Source organism: Oculina patagonica, chromosome 9 (assembly GCF_052425735.1).
Source record: "Oculina patagonica isolate OP01 chromosome 9, crgOcupat, whole genome shotgun sequence".
NCBI classification, from domain to species: Eukaryota; Metazoa; Cnidaria; class Anthozoa; order Scleractinia; family Oculinidae; genus Oculina; species Oculina patagonica.
Window position 1 is genome coordinate 9,799,844 of NC_135766.1, and position 23,265 is coordinate 9,823,108.

Below are 23,265 nucleotides of genomic sequence, written 5' to 3' on the forward strand. Positions count from 1 at the left end.
AAATTCAATGTTGTGAGAGTATAAACTTGCCCTAAAGAATTCACTTATAGAGGGCACGGAAGGCAATAGGATAAACCCCAAAAATAAGTTTCTTTGTTTACATTTTGTAATCCGCAATCCATTCTGCTATGCGAAATTTTTTCTCTTTGTTCTGTATTTCTCTCCACGGCGTGGAAAGTCCTGCCCGGAAATCAAAAATGCAGTATTAATTAGTACCGAACTTCTAACCAAATACGTCCCTCATTATTTTTCTTTCTTTAGTTTTAAAATTCCGTGACTACCTCTGTGTCACGTACGGCTATCAGCTCACTGGCGACAGCTGACGATACCGTCTTTTGTAATTATTCGGGAAAGTTCGGCCGCTCGTTAATCCACAAGAATTTTCACCACTGTTCGGGAAAGTTCGGTCTAGTGGCAGCCGCAGTTGAATCTCGATAACTCAAAGTCGGAAAAGGTTCGAGTTATCGAGGGCAAAATTGAGTGGCGAAGTGCGAGCCGGAGTTATCGGGATTCTACTGAAAAATATTTTTATTTTTTGTCATGCATGTGGAAAAAACGAAATAACCTTCAGCGAGCCAATATTTTATAATAAGTCTAAAGGTTGACCCTACCCCTATATGTGGAGATATATTTTACGTGGCAGAACTTTTATCTATATAAAATCATTTAATTGACCTTTAAAAAAGCTAAACCGATTAACTATTAACAGGCTCACAGCACGATGTCGACTAAGAATTTCTTGGTTAACCCTAAAATTCTAACCTTGGGTGAAACTAAGAAAATGCAAACCGTCTCAGTGATTTACTCAGTGATTTGATTTGAATTATTGTCTCCATTTAAAGTAATTAAAAGCAATTTGAAAACCGATTAGTCTCTTAATGATGTTTATCTTATTCCGGGCGCTGTGATGAAAAGGAATTTTCTATAATAAAGTGGATTTAAATCTATAAACAACTAAAGTAAAAAACAGGCGTCGTGCATGAAATATTCAAGAAGTAATGCAGACAAATAAATGGTACAGTTTCGGGGAAAACTCAAAACTATTTTGTAAGGTTGTTCGCGATTTGTGATTACAATGTTTTGTCTGAAAACAATTTAACAGCGTATACCGACGCAAACGAGCTTTTTTTTTCTTTTTTCTGAGCACTTTAAGGGAGAAAGGATGAAAGAGAAATTTTCAGCAGATTCGCAAACCAGTAAAGGCTGATCAGGAAAGGGTTTGAATTTTAGAGGTCTGAAATCGGGTATAGAGAATTTACGAGTTTTGGCCTGAAACGGGGTCAGAATTTGGAGAATATTTCCACACTAAAGAAATTTAAGGGTTCATTGATAACTTCCCAGCATCCTTCCGCCTCGTGCCAAAAGAAGTATTGAGAACCGATGTTATCTTGTCATTTCATCTATCGGATACAAATGCGGGGTTTAAAGGTTTAAAGTTAAATACTCCATTTAAGAGTTTCTGTTTCCTTTTTGGCATATTACCTGAACACGACACTCAATCACGTAAATCACATTAATTAAGTTCATTTCGGTTTTTATTTTGTGTTCCTCAATGTACTTAACGTAAAGTAAATGCTGACGGAGGCGATTTACATTTTCTTAGTTTCAGCTACTGTTTGAACGTTAGGGTTAACCAAGGAATGTTTAGTCAATATCGTGATGCTAGCCAGTTAAGGTGAGAAAATAATCGTTAATCGGATATGATTTTGAAGGTCAACAAAATCTTTAAATTATTAACCTTCCTATCTTGATTTACAGAATTTATGGGTGCATAATCCGCGATGAAATCGTCCAGAGACGCCACGATTTTGGATGTACCAGGCCGAAACCCTGGATTGTACCTGCAGAAAATGGATTTTGAAACACTGCCATATGTGTAACACACCCCGGCCCTGAAATGGTTCTTCGCCATCGTATAACAGAAAGTCATGGTTTCAGGTCAAGATTTTTATCAAAGTAACCTTCTTTGTCATAACTTGATTGTGGCAAACGCAAACATCGTCGTTGCACGACAGCTATAATAGCTCATTGTTAGCTTTTATGAAAAACTACACTTTAAAGAAAATCAATCATCAGTTTGTTTGAACGCTTAATCACCTTATAAAGACTTTTTGAAAGCAGGCTTTAGTGGATGAGGCCATTGCTGACAAAGTCAACAAAGCCTGTTTTTGATAATTCCACTTGACAAACAGTTCGTTTGCCTTTTAACAGTGGTTTGATGTTAAGCTTTCTGCACAAAAGAAATAAATAAAGAGTGGAATAAAAAGATAAGTGCTTTCCAGAGAAGCCTTCAAAAATATATTACATGCATGTGTGTTCACACTTCACTAAAAAATAAAATAAAATCATCGCGTGATCTCAATTACGGTCCTCCCACTTTGCATGCATTTAGCCTAAATAAACAGATACGGTGCATCAAATTTCCTTGACAACAATTATTCCAGAGTAAGATAATGCCCCCGCTATGAACTCACTTTACTGTTAATTGTTAAATTAATAGTCTTTCCACACCCACCCAGGGTGAAAGTCCATTATATGATCACCGGATTGCACTTGACGAATGAATGGATAGAAAAGAAGATGAAGACCTCTTTGCATCAGGTGTACATGTTAGCAGTTAACTGTTGTCAAGCATGAAACCGGCCACAGAAAATCACGACCTTGAACGTCTGGAGCGTTCATCGCCACAGTCTCCTGAATCCATGGAGGAGTACATGCCACGTGATAACATAAACTCGTCCCTTAACCATTCTAGAGTCCAGAGACTTATGACAGTTCAGGAACTGCTGTTGGAGTACAGCTTGGTTATCATTTTGTTGGGGTGCTTTTTCCTGGTGTCACTACCTATAAAGGGGCTTCGAGCCTTAACCACTTGTGAAGATGAGATCTCCTGGATGTAGAGATGTTTTAGTGAACTTCGATATTTCGAGAAGAACTTATTTAAGGAACCATCTCTTGGATGAACTCCTAGACGCAGCTTTTATTTCAATCCGGATCTTTGCAAAATCAGCACCTACCTGTTAAAATACTGTACTGGCAAGTGCGTTGCCATTTGTGGAGACGATCACTGATAAATCCTCGACAAGAGAAACCAAGTGTTCTCGCATGACCTTTTCCCTGACAAGTCCTTGGAAGAGACGTAAACATATGGGACATTAAACACAATGCAAACTGTAAATATATTTCATGTACCAAATCAACATGTGCGTAGAATTGCGTTCTCGGTGTTTGGAGCTGTTGGAAACCAGTTAGCTGGCTAATGTATTTTATCCTGCTCTATTTTAATACTTCTTAACGTAAGTTGATTTCTGTTGATTTTTGCCTGAATTCGCGTATAAAATGATAACGTATCAGTTTAGCAGGCGAAGAAAAACAACAGACATTTTGTTCCACGGTACGTTATCTAAAAATATTGGGCTGATCAGAAGCCATGACAAATAATCAAATTTCATAGTAATATAAGTAAAGCCTTATAGAAGGCTATGCAGTTGCGAATCAGGTACCCGAGCTTCTAAACTGTCCTTTTCGCTGAGCTCGCCTTGGCTTGTTGCAGATTAACCCTGAAAAATATTTGATCTAAAAGAGAAGGCAGACTTCAGATCAACAAACTTGAATGGTCATTATGAGAAGGTGTAGTACGCAAAGTTAACTTGGTGATATCCTGTGCAGCGTGAGAGGTGTTTGCCGTTAGTTTTGGTGTGCATGCATTAAAAATATGTTTAAGGCATAAAATTTTAGCAATTTTATGAATTTAGTAGCATGTCGTCCCCCTTCGTCTCAAACGATTTGTTTTTTGCTGGTATTAAAAATGGGTAATTAACATCCCATTTGTGTTTTATCTTCTGCATGAAAAAGCGTGACCATGCCCCTTTGATCGTTGTTCAAAGCGTTCGAAAAAGTCCTTGACCTTGTATTGACGGATTGCAAATACAGGTGACATGTTTTGAGATAGACTGCAGTTATGGAAACTGCTATTAAATGATGTTTGCCAGATCGTGAATCGCAAGTAAACAAGATTCAGCTTGTCACCGAGCTTGAAATCTACCATATTTATTATTATTTACTACACATTTGATGATTTCGACATTGCTGATCCTAGCAGTATGCAGGAAGCGTGTCACATATCAACCTAGTAAATGGCCCAGCTCACAACGAGTCTCTCGTAGCTCAGTTGGTTAGAGCGCCCGACCGGTATCTGAGAGGCCATGGGTTCGATTCCCGTCGGGGACTCAGATTTTTTCTTTGTCCCACGCTCGTGTCATGTTGAATAATTTCTTCACTATTTATCACCGAGCTTGAAATTTACCATCTTTATTATTTACTACACAAGATTCAGCTTTTTGACAAATACAACTAAATCGTTAAACTATTCCTTCCCGCAAGGTTTGCTTTTTTGAGTGGGGTTCAACGTCAGACTGTCAACAGTTTACCACTGGGTCTCAGTCTTCTTGGTTGCTGATTGTTGGCACAAGCCTGACAGCAATGAGATGCCAAGCTTTTAGGAAAGTACGTCACAGACATATTTCAAAAGGGGCTAATTATCTGCAATTATGTTGTGTCATATTATAAAATTCTAAAATTTGTGTCACCGTAATATAGCTTTGTTGTTGTTGTTGTAGTCTCTCAAATGCAAAATTTACAAATGCCAGCCGCAGTTGCCAAAGTGATATGATTTCGTTCTTTTGTCGACCATCCACACTTCGAAGGTTACCGAGAAGCAACCAACTTATTCTAAATAAGCCGTGCAGGTTACAAGGCAAGTTATAATCGAAATCCCAGAATCAAATGTCTAGAGACTGGGTTAAAGAGCTGTTCAGACTGCCGGTTCCAGTCCAGAGTCCAGTCCTGGAGGTATTCTATGTCTACATAGCAATAATTTTCTTTATGTTCCTACTCGTGGCCCCCTTGTGACCTGCCACATAACGTTTTATTTAAATGACGTCAAGAGGGTGATGGAAAAATCCGCGAAAGGAACTGCTGAATGTGATCCGGAAGACAATTGACGGCTTGTCACTAAAACTGATTACTTGTAGTGTAAGAAGATTATTCTAGAGGAAGGAAGGTCATGGGTGTGGAAAGCTTGAGTTGTAAAGTTTTGTTTTCTTAAAAAAAAATTAAGAAAAAATCCATGGCACTTGTCATCAAACTAACACTACATTCCAGAGAATCATTCCACACTAATTATCTGATTAATTATTTTCTTTCATCGAACGTTCTACGCCGATGATTATATAAACTGTTTATAGTGGAAGCAAGGGTGGTATTCACTGCCAAACTGACTTTGGTTTAAATGGCGAAATTAGAAGCTTACACTTAATGGTTTGTATGTTGAACAGATTTCTTACAGCAGATGCTTTCTTATACTGACAAGGTTCATGATCCTTTTTTTCTTTATAATCAGAAAGAAAAAGGTCAAGGGTGTTAGAAAACTCCAAGATCAAGGCTTCTTTTTAGAGCAGCATTCTGCACCTATTAACAATAGAAAACAGCTTTTTGATATTCTATTATTTAGGTCAACACAGCACGATTATTTCTTCATTTTAACTTGGGATACAGAATCAGCTCAAAAGCAGAATGATTAACATGAGTGCTAAGTGGGAATATCTTCACATTAACAGTAGCAACAAAACGTCAAAGAAAGTGGCGGCGCTATCTCACTTAAAATATGTGATACTTTAACCCTATTCAGACCGGGGGGGGGGGGGGGCTTTTGAGGCCCGCGCTAACTTTGAACTTTTATAACTTTTTTAAGATTTAACCAAACGCTGCCAAACTTTTTGAGTTTTCCTAAACTTTATCTGGCAACAATTTGGCTGGGTTGGATGATGTGTCAGGAACTTGACATCACCATGGCAACGGCATTTTGACAGGCGTGTTTTCCCAAATTTGTAATTTTGCGTGTTTCTGTTAATAAAAATCAACTTAAATGGAATTATTTTACCATTTTTACGGGTTTAAAGCACATTTTTATTTATTTTGAGTACTTTGCAGTAATTTTGGGTGGTTTTCTGCCATTTTGGAAAAATTTTAAAATCCAAGATGGCAGATCCAAGATTGCGGCTGATTTGACATCATGATGTAATTGTCAGGTGATGTGACGTCACCATCCCACGTGACGTTTACCAAAAGAAAGGGTTTCGGACATACAATACTTCCTATAAGTTTCATGGTGATTGCTTAAATATTAAGGTCCAAAAAAGCCCGGTCTGAATAGGGTTAACATATCTCAAGAATTTTACGTTGAACTGATAATTCATTCATGCGGGCGTTTCCTGTCTGTTGGTTTGTTTGTTTGTTTGTTTCTACTTCAAGCGAACAACATCGGACACATCACTTACCTCCAGCAAGGACTAAAATAATAAATAACAATATTTTCTCGAGGGGACGACAGGCTATCTACTCAGAAACGTTTTATCTTTTCAAAGTACCTCAAACAGTGTTTAAATCCTCCGCTGTTAAACATGGTAATGAGTCGAACCCGTTTGTCCACACTGCATGGTATTCCACTTACTGAAATTTCAATATATTTCCCAGTGTATTTAAACCAACAATATTGTCCAGCATTAGCGTGTCCTGAAATAAGTTATTGGTCTCTTCTACTAACTCAAAAAAAACTTGGGCAAAAAAATCCAATTTTAGTCTATTTCTTTCTTTCCATGCCGAGCTGCTCTAAGCTTCTTTGTCCGTGAATCGCAGAATGTGGAACTGCTCCTTTGCCGTTTCGCTCCACGATTTTCTTCTACGCCAATCTGTCGCCAATTCATCGTATTTCCCTTAACATGTACAGTATATATAATGTACTTTCCTGCTGATTATTAGCTCATTGAAGAACAAATCAATCCGCGCCCTTTCTCACGACGCTAGAGTAATGCCAGTGCACTCGAGAGGTTCGTCGCTGCACGTTCTCCAGCACGTAATCCGCTCCTGTGAAAACTTAAGGTGAAAGTAACTAAAGCAACGGAAACTAACGAAACAAGGCACAGACAGTATTCCAAGAGGATTTCCTGGACAGAATAACACCTGATCACGCGAGAATATCTCGACATATGGAATCCCGTTCGCTGTACAATGGACAGTGAGTTGTTCATACCACTGGTCGCAGCTATGTCCTGCGGTACGACGTTGAATACAATGTACTGTCCTATATTTCAAACACCGTTTGATTAAACGTCAAGGTCGTGCCATATCATTTGTAATACGCGTTCTGGGCTACATGGAATTAATGTCAATTTGGGAATGTAACAGGTTTATGTTACAGCCTTCTGATATCTGGCTTTTCTTGGTGAATTCTTTCTGGCAAATTTACTTTGTTGTGCCTAGCCAACGCGCCCAGGGATATTTCACGTAAGTTTTGCAGCTTAAAGGTAAGGAAAAATAAGAATTAACAAGTCACACTCTATAAAAAAACAGATTACGTAACGCTTGTAAACAATTACACGTTAAACCACAAACATTTCAGGAACTAAAGGAACGACCAAATCACTTAATTCAAATTTAGGTGCGGCTTATTGTTTCATTGATCTTTGGAGAACATGAAGTCGATTTCTCCGGAGACCTGAGTTGACGAAGTCAAGGCCTGGAGATTATATATGTACTCATGTTTGGAAGCCTTTTTCATCGTGTATCAAATGGGTTATCACTTAGAGAACTGACTTATATATATTATTTGAGTGCAGTTGTCAGCAAGAAGAAGTTGAGGTCAGCTAGGTGCATATTTCAGTGTTTCATAGGTGCATTTATCAATAATTATAGACCGTTCTCTCAGATATATAGACGTTGATTTCGTTCGCACCTTCATTCTTCAGAAAGTTCATTGCCAAGGTAAAATTGACCTACACTCTACATACTTCAATCTCTTAGGTTATTATGGAGGAGATGTTCTAGCTAGTTCACCTGAAATTCACAGTACTTTTAGTCCTCGTATCTACAATGAAGGGTGTCTTTAACAAATTGGAGAAAGTAAGGTTTATCTTCTTGATCTGCTGCAAGACCAGTCAGATGAGGAATAGTCACCTGCGTACACAGGAAAAATAATTTACTTTGGTAGAAAGTCTTAGCTTAGCCATAATTCGATGAGAACCACCAAGTGCCAATCATGTAAAGCATGATCGGCATCAAAACGTACGTTTTGACCTAACAATCCACTGCAACTTTGGCGCAAACCTTAACGAAGCTTAACGACATGAACCGATCTGTTACCTTCAAAATGTGCAGGGGTTGTTCTGAAACGCGAAATTTTTCCATTGGCCAGAGAGTGATAGCACGAAATTACACTGGAAAGTAAAAGTGGGTACCAGGAATATAGTCCGCGCAGAACTAGGACGCCTGTCTGATGAAGTGGAGATTGGGCCTAACTTAGATTGGCATCGACACAAACATCAACTCAAAGATTCCAGTACTCCTGTTGCAGGCAGCCATACGCCAGTTCTCCACCCTTTGCCTTTTTCGTCCCCAGGCGAAAACCACGGTGACTAAGTAGCTGAACCGACCGAACAGACAGAAGCTGTCTCGAGCGAAACATATTAGGGGTGGTGAATTAATGGTCTTTCAAAAAATGCGTGTCTCGCAAAATTTTAGCCAAATTACAAGAGTCTCGTCGTCTCGAATTTTTCTTTGACGCCTTCTCGGAGTCTCGATTTGTTTTGCAAGGCTAAAAGGCTCTCAAAAGGTCTCGAGCTCGCAGAAAAGATATCAGTCTCGCTGTCTCGCAAAGTCTCGCATTTACCATTCGACACCCCCCATATTGTCAGTCATGAAGTCCAGTGGCTGAATCTTCAGTTAACAGCCAATCGAGCCAGATTAAACATGTTCCTGTTAGACGATACCCTACCAGAGTTCGGTTGGCTCTTTGAACATTGAACTGCCCGTTCTTAGGGTTAAGACTTTATTTTTAAGAATAATGGCAAGACACTTTACTATCATAGTGCCTCTCTACACACAGGCGTATAAATGACTGCTGATCATGACAAATTTAATGCTGGAAGTAACCATGCGATGGACTAGCATCCCGTCCAGGTAGGAGTAGAAATACTCCTAGTCGCCTCATGCTACTGAAACCGGGATAAGTTCGGCCTGATGGGCCACCAGGCTCGAACGCAGACTTAACCACGGACAGGTGAGAGACTTTGGGCCGGTTATTTAAACGAAGTCTAAGTTAGCCGTTGTTTACGGCTGACACGCGGCTTAGCCGCTATCTGGCTAGACAACGGTTAAACGATGTTTTATATGCATTATTAAAACGCGACTGAACCGTGTTTCTTCTGATCAATGGCTAAACAATGTCTCACCAGAGAGTGCATTGTTTGTTGAGTCACTTGTATGTGCATTTTGAAATCCGACTAGTGTACGGAAGGTCGTGAGTTCAAGTCTCATCTGCGAACTCGGAATTTTTTTCTGAGTTCTTCTCTCATAAATTAAACACACGTAATTCCATTATCATTTTGAATTTAGACGTTTTACTCAATATGAGTTCTAAAACCGGTCGAACAATCAATTTTAGCGAAGAAGAAAAGCTTTTATTAGGGTGATTGGGCAGAGAACATCCGATGTGGAGAACAAAGGATACGACAGTAAAACATTAACTAAAAGGGCAAAAGCTTAATTGGGAAGAAATCCTCAAAATCCAAACGAAATTAATCAAACGGGACATGAGTCAGCTCCAAGGATTCTGGAGACGAATTAAACTCCAAAGTAAGAAAGAACATGATTTGCAACGCCGTGTATCAAGAAAAACAGGTGGTCGAAAACGAATTCGAAACTCTTCGCCATCGTATTCCTCTAAAAGGTTAAATCTGTCCCTTAGGCGTAGAATTTGTCTCACATGTGTATTACGTCGATTGGCGTACACTCTTAACTGTTTATAGCGGAGCAGTCCGTCTATTTCAGAATGGCTGACCAACAAAGTTGTTCTTAGACAGCGTTTAAACCTACGTCTTAGCAGGTCTAACTCATTATTGTTTCTTAGTCGGTGTTTAGACGCCGTCTAAACAATGTCATGGAGAAACAACGTTTAAATAATCGGCATTCATGGTTTAAACATCGGTTAGACAATGACTTTCATAAACAGTGTTTAAACTTCGTTTAAATAATCGGCCCTTTATCTTTAATATAACAGACACCTTACAAATATCCCAAATTTAGACTGACGAATGGCATTACTCACTTCTTTCGGTATTTTGATCGTAGAGCGTCTTAGCGAAATAAACTCACTGAAATCATATTAATTTAGACAGTATCGATAGCAATGGCTATTTTAAATTACTCGGCCATGATATCAAGAATTCGTATTAAATAAATACAGTCGACTCCCGATAACTCGAACCTACAAAGGAAATTGAAAATGGTTCGAGTTATTGAGAGTTGAAAACAAATGACCGGAAATGAGGGGAGAAAACGGTGTTTACTGATTATCTATCCATACAGTGTAGACCAGTGTACATTTTAAACAAATTTAAGTAGAGTATAGAGAAGCCAAAGGAAAAAGGAACAATATATAACGTACGGTAAAACAAAGCGAATCAGCTGCGAACGTTGCAGGTTTCAAAGAGAACAACACTATAGGCTCCTGCTGCAGAGTTTATGCGATTTCTTTTTCTGGAAATAGTAAGTTAATTCGTCCTGATGATAATCCTTAAAAGTTTTCTAAGGTTGGATTCAAAAGAATCGGTATTAACCTCCACAAACTGAACGTCTGTAGCACGTCAATGGCGTGGCACAGTTTCGTTTCGGGGACGGCTCTGACTTGTGTACGTTTATTTTTCAAAATTAATTCAACGTTTTGGACTACAGTACACTGTTTGTTTAGACTGTCCACAACCCTCTATTTTTTCGTGTTTTTTCCATCGATGAGCGCGCAGTGAGAACAGCAAGAGAACTGGACGCCAGGGCAAAACGGAAGAATCAAGTTTGTTTTGACTTGTCAGGTAATCACAGGTATGGTTCTAGTTATCGAGGGTAAAATTATATGGAAAATAACCTGAAGGAAAACGAAAATTGGTTCGAGTTAGTGCGAGGTTCGAGTTAGCGCGAGGTTCGGGTTAGCGAGGGTTCGAGCTATCGGGAGTCGACTGTAATTATGTAGTTAGTTTAGTCTCATCTTGCTCTACCCTCAAAAGTTTGCGCGAGGTGGGGAAATGTTTGTGCACATCATGTTTTTAGCGGTTAAAATTGCGGAGTCACTTTGTTGGACATTTGATCAAAACATCGATTGCCCTTGTAGCCATTTTACGTTTTATACGAGACATACGATGTTGGATGGAAATGTTTGATGGTTTAACCGGGCCTAGGGGACTACGCAGCAATAACCTGCAAGTTTGGAAATGGGTTAAACGTGGCTTTAAATGAAGTTGCACACCACTCCCCCCCCCCGGCTCCACAAAACTTGATGCTACCAGACACCTGTTAACAGTTAGGGACGGACCATTATTTTTTGGAGGGGGGGGGGGGTGTAAAAATATTGAAAAAATTGTTTGAAGGGCCTGGAAAGACAAAATAAATTGTTTGCAAAAAAGATATATATAACAAAAAATAGTAAGAATTTCGAAAATAATGTTTGCAGAGGTGCATAAACTAAAAAAAAAGTTTGCAGAGGAAATTTTTTCATCCCCCCCTTCAAGAAAATAATGGTCCATCCTTTAGTTGAATGTCACACTTTATTTATAATGGTTTGGATATAGTTTGCATTTCGTTACAATGGAGCCCAAACGATCCCGGACATAACAAACACCTTTATAATGAGGTCTCCAGTATATATATAACGAGCTATATTCTTTAGCCCGGCCAAAGTTACGTACAGTAAAATGTATTGGAACAGAACCCCGTTGTAATGAACGCATCTTCCCAGTCCCTTGGCATTTCATTATGTCAGGATTTTACATTTTTTTACAAAGTCAGGCGTATGTTTACAACAGAGCTACTTAGTACATTTTCTTTCACCGCATAAGTGAAACGGAAAATATAAATGTCCGTACCGTATGGACAAACTCGCGAGTAAATAGCAGTTACGCTTACATGACCACTGTAGAAACGTTAAAAGAAAGAAAAACTACAAATTTCTCGTATAAAAAACAGCTGTTTATTCTGTTAAAGTGTTAAATACTGTTGATAGTTCGACAGTAATGCCGTGTTTGTACAATAAAATCTACACGAAACGAAAGAAAACAAATTATGACAATTACTGCGTGCTGTACACTCGATTAAAACAAAAGACAGTTTTATAGAAATTGTTATGCAGTGAAAAGCTCCAAACTTTCGATAAAGAATGACCTCTTACATTCTTTTACTGATTCTCACGATGCAAAAAGCGGTTTCTGGAAATGAACAAAACGTACACACAGCAAACCAGCGAACTATTTGCTTGCATAGCGACCCGCTAATAGCGGGTTTTTTGAAAGCAGCCTTGCTCTTTCCTAGAAATTGTCTGCGATTGACTTAGACCTTTAACTTATAAATGTCGAATTTTAATTGTAAGTTATTTCAAGGTACTTACTTCATCGTTCCACGCCTCCTTCTAACCTTTTCTTGATGCTGTTAAATGTTCAGTGCTTTTCACTACGGATGCGTGTTGTCTACTTCTTTCAGGCCGAAGAGATAAAAGATTTCATAAGTTTGTCTTGTGCTGATGAGACGAAAACTTGAAATAGATGTTCGAAAAACAAGAATGTTCTGTCAAATACTACCATTCCGTAGTTAAAATGGTAGTTAAAAAAGCTTGTGTGGACCGTTGAAAAACTATGATTTAGTGTCAACTGCGAGGTTCAAATGAACTTCTGTGATCGATTTTAGCTTGACTCCGATTCTCTGGCTCATGACAGTTGATTTGGAATGGCTTTCTGAGCGCGCGTTAAAAATTCAGCCATATAAACAAAAAAAGAAATTGAACTTTCTTTACATTTTAAAAAGGCTATGCGATTCAAAGAAAATCCATTACCTGACTCGTGAATTCCACGTTAAATTTCACTTGAAAAACCGATATCGCACTCATCGCTTCGCGATTCGTGCGATATCGGTTTTTCGCGTGAAATTTAACGTGGAATTCCCTCGTCAGGTAATGAATTTTCCTATAATATTGATAAAACTGATAAAACGCAACTGCAATCAAACATTACATAAAGTTCCTTACTAGCCTACACTATGATGTGTTGGTCACAAGTGCATATCACAGGTAACTAGCTATAGAGATTTGCAATTGGCTGCAGTATCTTTAGAGACCGAGGGCAGATTTCATTGGGACGACAGAAAGCTAATTTAAAAAAACAAAAATTACGTGACCAGATTTATGTTTCTTTGAAATGATTTCATCCCAGTCTGGATAGTACAGTTCCTTCATTCTCTTGGCGTGCTCGTCAAGATTCTTCGCTTTAGACTTGGTGAGTAAAGCATGCGGACTTTCTGGACAATCCCAGGTAAACCCAGCGATGAAGGCAAACAGTGCTGCGTCAGCTAGACAAGGCTTCTCTCCAAACAGGAATTTCTTGTGGCCCAAAACTTCCGACGCCGCGAGCAAATCTTTCTCACCTATTCCATACAGATCTTGTTCGGAGTGTCGGCCAATGCCGTGCGACCACATATATTTTCTGTACCGCCTTTGGAAAATTTTAAATACCAGATATTTGACTGGCAAGAACAGCTTGGGAAACAACTTTTCTCTAAACATCGGTGCATAGTCAGAACACCAGCGGCAGTAAATCATGGTCCTGTAGATGGACAGAAAAACAGAAAAAGGATACATTAAATCTGGCCATTGCGACTTTTTTTTGTTTGTCTGCTTTTGTTCGAAATCTGTCTTTTTTACGTGACTTGGACCTTGAACAAATAGATGAAACAACAGTTTAAGAAAGTATTCAAACAATTAAGGTCGTGGGTTGTAGGATATCTAGCCTCTAGTGGATGGCGAGGCTGTAAGTGATGTTTGGCCTGTTAGGGATGTCCCGCTTGTACGGGAATTTCATTCTGTAAGGGATGTCTAGCCAGTAGGGGATATCTGTCACAAGCAATGCAAATTAGGGATGTAACGCCTGTCGAGAAATTGTCTAGCTAACGGGAAATGTTGAGACAGTTGGGATGTGGTTGATGTTTAGCTAAATAGGTTTACATGGCGAGATAAACATACTACAGGCTTAGGACACCTTAGGACACCTTATTATGCATTTTTTTCAAGCGTTTACACGACGTACAATGACTGACATCGACAACTTTACGAGATATTTATAACTGGATAACAATATGGACGCATGCGCGTGATTATATCCCTGTTTTATTTTAACCAATTTAAAACAACACTTGCCGTGCACGTCATATAGATTGTAGGAAGTCTATGAGCTAATTTTCATTCAAATTTGAATATTTCTGCCATTCAGAGTACTGTAGCTACATTAATTGCTGACTTGCAACTGACGTCACGGCGGCCATCCTGGGAGACTAGAACAAAGCGTTTCCCTCCGTTGGGACTTAACTTTTTTTATCATGCAAATTTTGCAAAGATTTATTTTTATTGTTTTGACCCCCCGCATGGCCGCTTTGTCACGTGGTTGCAAGCCAGCAATATTCAGCATAAACAATCGTGTTCACCATAAAAGCGTGGAATATATTTACCTTACATCTCTCCTTTGGAAACTGATCGTGTTTTGGTTGAGACACCTTCGGAAATCTCAAAGTTTGGACTTTTCCGACAATTTTGGTGCAGAGAATAAAGTGTAGATACAGAACTTCATGACTTTTCACTGCAGATTGGTAAACTATGAATACTGCAGTGTGTCATAACAAAAGCGGAATTTTAAAAGAGCGCTTTTAGAAAGAGGTAGAAGGAATTAAATTCAAATTTTCGCATTTAAACCGCCATAAGTTGCTGGTAGACTTTCAATTAAAAAACCCGCTTCTGTAATGACACCCTAGAGATATTGACCGAAAATATCAAATTGTGCTGTCTGCTACTCGTTCTGCAAACTCTGCCCCAAAATCATGTTCTTCCCAATTTGGCACTAACGGGGCTCTAACATCGCCTTTGAGTGCAATCTACCAAAGAAAAGATGACATTCATAATCTTTTATCATTTTCCATGTCTGTAAAATTTGAGCTTAATCGCACAAATAACAGCTGAGAAGTAAGTGTTTTAAAAGATGCAGGTCAAGCAAAATTTCACTTCATGAATTTATTCATGCTGTAGGTATCCCCCGCGATCTTAACGATAAACTTGAAATTGCTCTTATTCTTTTCGATCATTTTCAATTTATTGTTACAGCATCTCAGTCGGACGAATCCTTCAACGTGAGGCTCGTTATATACGCATGGTTTTGCAAATTAAAAGAACAAGTACAGTGGAACCTCGATTTAATGATGTACCAAGGAACTGGGAAGTTTTTTTCGTTATATCGAGGGTCCGTTATTTCAAAAAAGTCGATATATAAACAAATTTGCGGAGAAACAACCAATATGTTTGTTATATCGAAGTATAGTTAATAATTGTTTTTTACGCTGCTACGTTGTACTACCGATGCAGCATAATGCATTTACAGATCTGAACGACTGTCAAAAATAACATTTGTGCTTCAATGTTACATAGATATGGACACAAGTCTTTGGATTTGTTCTCCTGTTACTGGATTAAAATATTTTTATCCTTGTTGATCTGTTCTACATTCATCTTATGTCGCATGTTATCTATAATCCGTTATATCAGGGTGCATTTTACGTTTGGGCTTCCGGATTGTGTTCGTTAAACGAGGATTTCGTTATATTTATTTTTATTTATTATTATCGTTATCTCGAAGCTCTGTTCCATACATTTTACTGTAACTTAGCGCTTGCTGAAGTTTGTTAAATCGAGGTTGCGTCACGCTACAGAAGCGGATATTCGCAACTTGATAGAACCTGACGAAGTCTTTATACTTCGAGAAATTCTCGTGATGGAAATAGGAAAAACAGTTTTATTTTTTGGGGGGTCTGAATTATCCAGACATCTAGAAGGTCTCACTTTTCAAGATAGACTTTTTCAAAGTCGTTTGCCTTTGTGTTTTTCGAGAAACCGCAGATCAAGTGCGAAACCAAAACAGTATAACAAGAGGTTAAACACCTAACATAAAAACTCTATCGGCTTACCAGAAAGTGTTTTCCTCCAACATTGTACGGACGCTGTGAGCAATGGCTTTTTCTCTGGCGCTCAAATGAGAATCAATATCCACTTGGAGTTCTTTCTTCAGAAATTGAATGCAGAAATTTGAATCAGCCACTTCTTGCCCGTTAAACTCGATCCACGGCATTTTTCCCTTCTTGGAAAACTTGAAACCATACTCATTTTTGTACGGGATCTTTGCCATACGAAGGAAAGTTTCCAATTTTAAACATGGCGGACTTACACTCACCACCGGGCATCCATCGAACACAGGGAACTGATGTAAGTTAACAGTGCCAGGCTTGGTGGGCCTCTTGTTCTTTTTTGCCTTTGTAAATCTCTTCACGAGGAGATAGATAACAAGACATACAACAGCAGCAATGCCAGCATACAGAAAAGACGCTGACATCTTCATCTTCATCTTCACGTTTCGTGCAGGTATGCAGCTGGAGGCTCTAAGTCGCTGTCACGGGACAGTGGAGTACTCCGCTTTCGTGGTGACCATGGCGACTCTCCCTTGGGCATATTTATTTTTGTCTTAAAGTGCTAATTAATCCCTTCCTTTTAATGGCAGCTTAAAAAATCAGTTCCTCCTTATTAATACGATCGCGAGGCTTTGAGGACTGTTATCGACAAAGTTTTCATAAGTGAATGTGCCAGGCAATGGCGAATAGCTATTATTTTTTGTTGATGTTTTAAAAACGATCGGTTTAGTACACTTATCACTTGCGTAACTTGCTGATAGATTACAGATTAGGCGAAGGAGTAAGAGTACTGCTCGTCATGTCTAATTTTACACATGGGGAACCCTTAAACGGATGAATCAAACTTTAGATGCGTCAGTTAAAAATAGCTTTAAAAGCCTTTGAAATACCGGAATGTAATGTCTCCTACTCTTTCCGATACCTTAATTAGTGAAATCCCTCCCCTCCTTCGAGTTAAGAACAACTTCGAATTCAATCTGATGCCTCTATAAGTTGAGCTATTAGATCAATCGAGTTATCGACCCAGGTCGATTAATAATAAGATTTTCTCTCTTAAAAGTGCATCTCTTTGCTGACTTTCCCTCCTTCTGTACATTTCCTTGTGTGTATACATGGATATGTGGCTTTGTCCCTACACATGTAGCTGCCAATGACCTCTAGAAGATCAACAACTTTGTCAGCTCCTGCGAAAATCACGTGGAATATCACCTGATACTTTGCAGACGAGGTCGTGTAGGCCGTGTTGGCTAAGATTAGACGATAATCCAAGGATTGAGCAGGATAATTGTTTTATTGTTCAACAAATTGTAAACGAAACGCAATTTTGCAGCTAGAGAGACTGTGGTTATTCAAAGCTTTGCAAAACTTTGGACAAATCTTGGCATGTGTTATGTACGGATGACGGATAAACAAAACATTGAAATATTGAAATGGCTAAAATTGCGAATCAACGTTGAGTTTGAAGCCTTAAAACAAAAATGTCCTTTCCATCTGGCTGCCAGCTTTTGATTATTGGCAAGAGATTGGACGTTTTGCAGAGTATTTGCTCGCTTCTGGCGCTTTTGTGGTGCAAACCTGCCCTGACACGAGCTGAATATTGAAATTGTGATTGTTGAAAGCGTTTGGGACTTACTCACTTCACGGGAAAAGCTTGAGCTTTCCTACATCGTTGATATAAATGTTCGACCCGACCTTATTCGACGTGAGCGTTACAGGCTTCGGTGAAAGGATGTTTTAAAAGCTTTCAGTGCCTGGTTTGCCGTGCCGTCCGCTTTCTTCCATTTTGAAGATTTTCACAGTTTGCCGAAGTCTTTATTCTTCAGGTATGTCACTGACTTCTCTCCCTTTTCCGCCGAAAAAAACCGATAACATGTCTTCAAGTCGCTTTGCGTTTTAATTTTTGTATTAAGTGGTTGTTGTGGCAAATAAAATTCACGAAACTCGTTAGCTTTTGTTGATTAATTTGTTTGTTCTCATTATTTCACTTTAATACCTATTTCTTTGTTATCGGACTCCATTTCGCTAAAAACAGACAGAAAATACTTGTGTTGTTTCGGAAAATACTTTCATAGCTCAAATTTACGACTGAAAAGCTTTTTGAAGTAGCGACGACGGGACTGAAAAGTTTTTTCGCTTGCGGGAACACAGCGGGCGATCCCGAGCGGTCAAGATGGCTCCATCTTGACCGCTCGGGTAGCCAATCAGAGCACGGAATTCGTTTCATCTTGTCCGCTCACGGAGCTAGTAAAATAATAACACCTAATACTTAGCAGACGTGGTCGTAGGCCGAGTTGGCTATATTTAGACGACAATCCACGGATTGAGCAGGATAATTGTTTTATTGCTCAACAAATTGTCAACGAGACGCATTTTGCAGCTTGAGAAACTGCGGTTATTCAAAGCTTTACAAGACTTTGGACAATCTTGGCAAACTATGTATATCGCAGGATATCTTTTATGTGCGGATGACGGATAACAATAACATTCTTAACATAAATGGGTAACGCGCGCATTCATTGAATAATAACAGGGATATCCTGCACTTTGGAAGACGCTGTGGCGTAATGGTTAGTGCGCTGGACGTCAGATCAAGCGGTCCGGGTTCGAGCGCTGGCCGGGGTTAATGTGTTTGGTCTTGGGCAAGACACTTAACTCTCATAGCGCTCTCTCCTCACAGATTTATAAAGTGGTACCGGCGAATTAAATGCTAGAGGTAACTTTCGATGGACTAGCATCCCATCCTTGGTTTAGAAGAAATACTCCTGGTCACTTCATGACACGGAATCCAGGATAAGCTCCGCGGCCTGATGGGCCACTTGGACGGGGCTTAATAGGGGTACGCAAATCCGCCGATCCGTGCTTACGGACTGCTGGGATAATCTTCGGACTGATGGGCCACTCCCGCACTTAACCTATTTTCTCTCCGATTTGACCAAAATTAAAAGTTAATGGGCGCAAATAATTGACCATGACTAAGTCATAATTTTTTTTAAACAATCACAAATCCATGCAAAAATTGTAATCTTTCCAAGCCAATTCATTAGGACGAGTCTAGAATAATGAAAAGCAAGAATCATACCTATAAAAAGATATATATAAAATTTGATATCAATAGTTTTGGTGATAAAAAACGACTTAAAACACAATACAATTTTTTAACAGTCTCAAAATTCTGCGAAAAACTGATAATAAAGATAGATACTTTATTAACGTGAAATATACTTAGCTATACGGCTAGCTTAAAGAAATTCCACAAGTTAAAACCTTAAATCTAAATTAATTAAAATATAACATACAAAGATGCTAACTACTACAAAAATAATATCATTACCATGATTAAAAATATAAAAATTAGAACGTCCTTAATGGACTGACATCGCGGTAAAAAGCCCTGAGAATTAAACTTACAATTTAAAACGTTAAACGTTGAACCTTGCGGATAAAATCCTTAGTTCCAGCTAAGCTGCAATATGCTCTCAGGAAGTGCGTTTCAGTGTTTCGCGGCGAAATAACTAAAACGCTTTAGGCCACATTTGGTGCTATTCACCTTACTGGTAGGTCGAGACAACACCCCGCAGTTTTTAAATTGTGAAATTTTTGCATTGGATTCAGAAATGCAGAATGTAATCAAATGACATAAACTGTATCCTTGCAAATTATTTTGCAAGTATTGGTTCTAATCTTCTAAGGCTTAGAAGCTGTACCATGCCAAAAACGATATACAATTACAAAAAAATCACTTAAAAAGCACCCTTAAGATGTTGCAAAAAAATTGCGAAAACGTATTGAATAATACATGCATAAAGATTAAATTGACGGTAATATAAATGTACCATAGATTAGAGGAAAATTAAAAGTTAAAATGTTTGTGTACGTGAAAGGACGTTCACGAGTAATGGCTTCACAAAAACAAGTCTGCGAAAGCAGCAGGATTAAATCCTGAGCATAACGGTCATAACTAGCATTATCAATCTACGAGAGTCCCGGACTTACACATACAGTGTACAGCAATAACAACAACAACAACTTTATTAACCCCGAAATATTTTACAAAAGAAAAAAATGATAAGTATTAAGGGTCTGGCTGGGGTGGCTGCCTGAAATAACTATAGAGTTAACAATGGCAGGCTGCCAGTGTTACAATTATGTTAAGACGGAATCCACTAGGAAGTCGAGTAATATTTATTAAAGTTGGACAAAAATCAAGTGCCAGAATAATTGAAATCCTATTGCGTTATTTCCTACCCTTAATAAAAGGTAAAGATGTAAGTAATTATTCATGATAACACCAACAACAATTTCTTATCAGAGTCTGAGAAAATGAATTTCAAAGTTCACAAGGTATAGGCAAAATCTCACGTGTAGCCATTTTGTAAATTCGCCTAAGCGATTCAGTGGAATTCAGCGGAACTTCGAAATTTGTTTTCGATGTTTGGTGTTGTTAGGAAAGATTTCTTTTGATAAGATATTTGAAGCAGTAACAAAAAAAGTTTGCAATAAGGTGGAAATAATTCTGGTACAACAATTTCTTATCAGAGTCTGAGAAAATGATATTCAAAGTTCACAAGCTATGGGCAAAACCTCACATCTTTTAAGCGATTCATGGGAATTCAGTGGAACTTCGAAATTTGTTTATAATGTTTGGTGTTGTTAGAAAAGATTTCTTTCGATAAGATATTTGAAGCAGTAACACAAAAGCTTGCAATCAGGTGTAAATAGTTTTGGGTCATAATTTTTTCCAATAACTACTCGAAGTCCTGGCGGATTTCCAAACAATACAGAACATTACAGTAAACAAAATAACGATAAAAAGACAATAATATATTAAAATATAGAAAATACAATACAATAGTTGGAATATAAATGAGCAAACTTATCAATTACCAATATTACTTATAGGAAAAACACTTGTCTACAACCATGAAGCTTTGGGTCTCAACACTGTTCAAAAGTGCAATAAAAGACACGCATTTGCAAGAGTGGTCAAAACATTTTTTCTTCGGAAAGTCATGTGCATTCGTCAGCGGCCTTTTTTTTCAAAAATACTGCCACTGCCTAAAAAGTAGGTAAAAGGGGGCAAGTCCTGCGTTTGTGTGACGTGTTGTTTGGACTAAAATAAGTCTTGATGTGAATCTTCAAGGAGTAGTTGTCCTACACTCAGTTCACACACGTGTAATGGCTGAATTAATAGAAAACACGTGCTCAAGAAGCGAGTTCATAAGTGAGTATTCTCAACGGGGCCCGCGCGAACAAACACCCTAATTTCCTATTCCACGTGCCCAGTTACTTTGGCAACTGCAAGCCATGCCGCTGACTATGTGCAGGTATATATATATAGCTTCTCAGTACACGTGTATTCTGTCTTTTCGTGAAGTGCTGGCGTACTTTTGCATCGGCTCCTCGTTTACTCTAGCGTCATCGCTGCGCCCTCCTTCTGCCCATTACACAAGTCCTGGTGCTCTTATCCTGGAGTTTTGGCTACTCGTCTGACTCGTTTATACGTTCAACATGTTTATCCTCACTTCACCGCTGCTTCTCTATTTCAAGCGTGCCAACTGCAAATACACCACCCGCTAGCGCTCTAGCAATTCCTACAGAGAAGAGTCCGAGGTCTGTTATCTGGGTCTTCGCTCGCATGTTAGTCTTCCGTTCCTCAACCAGGTTTAGTTTGTTATACGGTTTTAGCCTGTTCTACTTATTTTGCATTGTGTTGTTTGCGGTGTTTGTGAAGCTACCTTCGCGTCCCGAGTTATGGTGTATTTGTCTCATTCGCGGCCTTTCCCTCGCTTTTTCGTTTCTTCCCTTTACCTGTTTTCTGTATTTTTAGTTGGGTTCTACTTATCCGATCTGGTTTTATTGTCTGTTTGTTTATTTTCAAGGTTTTGTTCATTACTCGGTTTTTTGTCCCTATATTTCGTTTCATGGCCTTTAGTTTTCGTCGCTTTGTCTCACGCCACGTGTTTTCATTCATCCCCCCTTAGTGTTTTCTTTGGTATTTGTTCTGCATTTTTTATTTATCGGTATTTTTGCATGGTATTTCAGTATTTAGTTTATTTTTGGTGTGGTTTCTGGTATTTTATATTTCATTGCTTGTTGTTTACCTCTTCAACTAGTTTGTCACACCTTTTTGGTTGCGTTGCGATCTCACCTTTTGTTCTACTTTCCTATTGTCCCTTCGTTAGCTGTCGGTATTGTTTGTCATTTCTTGTGTTATTGTTTAATTACATTATTTAGGGAACAGACAAAATAAAAAGCGTAAAACGGGAAGAGGAGGAAGGAGGAGAAGCTTAAAGATGGGAGAAACGTACAAAAAAAGAAAAAAATGGAAATTAAGAGATGAAAAAGAAGAAGTTAAAAAAGGAAAAAGAAAAGAGATGAAGAGTTAAAAAAAATGAGAAAAAGAAGAAGTCAGAAAAAGAAAAGGAGAGAAGAAAAAGAAAGGAAAAAAAAGAGATGAAGAGATAAAAAAGATACGAGAAAGAAGAAGTTAGAAAAAGAAAAGAGGAAAAGGAAAAAAAAAAGAATAAAGAAAAGAGATGAAGAGATAAAAATAAGAGAAAGAAGAAGTAAGAAAAAGAAACGAGAAGGAAAAAAAAAAGAAAAAAGTAGAAAAGAAATGAAGAGATTAACAAAAAGATATTGAGAGAAAGAAGACTCAAATTACAAGATGAGAGAGAAATGGGAAACTTAAAAAAAACAAAACAAAACAAGAAAAGAGAACTAAAAAAGAGGAAAAATGAAATGGAAAGACATAAAAAGATCACTTATTATCGTTGTATCTGGAGGCGAGATTAACCGCCGCGTCGGCTTGTCCCGAAAGGGGTTATCTAAAACCTTGCACTCTGTCCTAGACGGGGTATTTCGGGGCTCGCCGTGTGGTTGGTTTTTCCCCTTCCAAGTCGTTGTATGTTATCTTTGATACACCGTTTATATACTATTTTCGTGGTCCTGGTTGACTCCGGGGAGCTCACTTCGGTTTTGATCTTGTGGTTGCGGTATTTTTTCGAGCTTTAATCTTTTGGTAGCTGATATTGCGTTTGGTAGGGGGAAAACCCCGCATGGCGGGCCCCAGCAATCAGTTAGAAATGTCCATTTGCTTGCTTCTTGTTTCTGTTCCCTTTAGTTTCGTTTTGGTGACATATTTTGCTATGTGTCTTGCCGTAATTATATTAT

General features: G+C 38.6%; 1 protein-coding gene across 1 annotated transcript; it reads right to left on the reverse strand.

The window, feature by feature from the left end:
* Positions 1-13,219: 13,219 nt before the first annotated feature.
* LOC144666871 (failed axon connections homolog) lies at positions 13,220-16,523 on the reverse strand. The gene is made up of 2 exons (XM_078528278.1): positions 16,096-16,523; positions 13,220-13,694 (listed from the first exon to the last, which is right to left on the reverse strand). Exons 1-2 carry the CDS (start codon positions 16,521-16,523, stop codon positions 13,241-13,243), a joined length of 882 nt encoding a protein of 293 aa, XP_078384404.1. The 3' UTR covers positions 13,220-13,240.
* Positions 16,524-23,265: the final 6,742 nt, after the last annotated feature.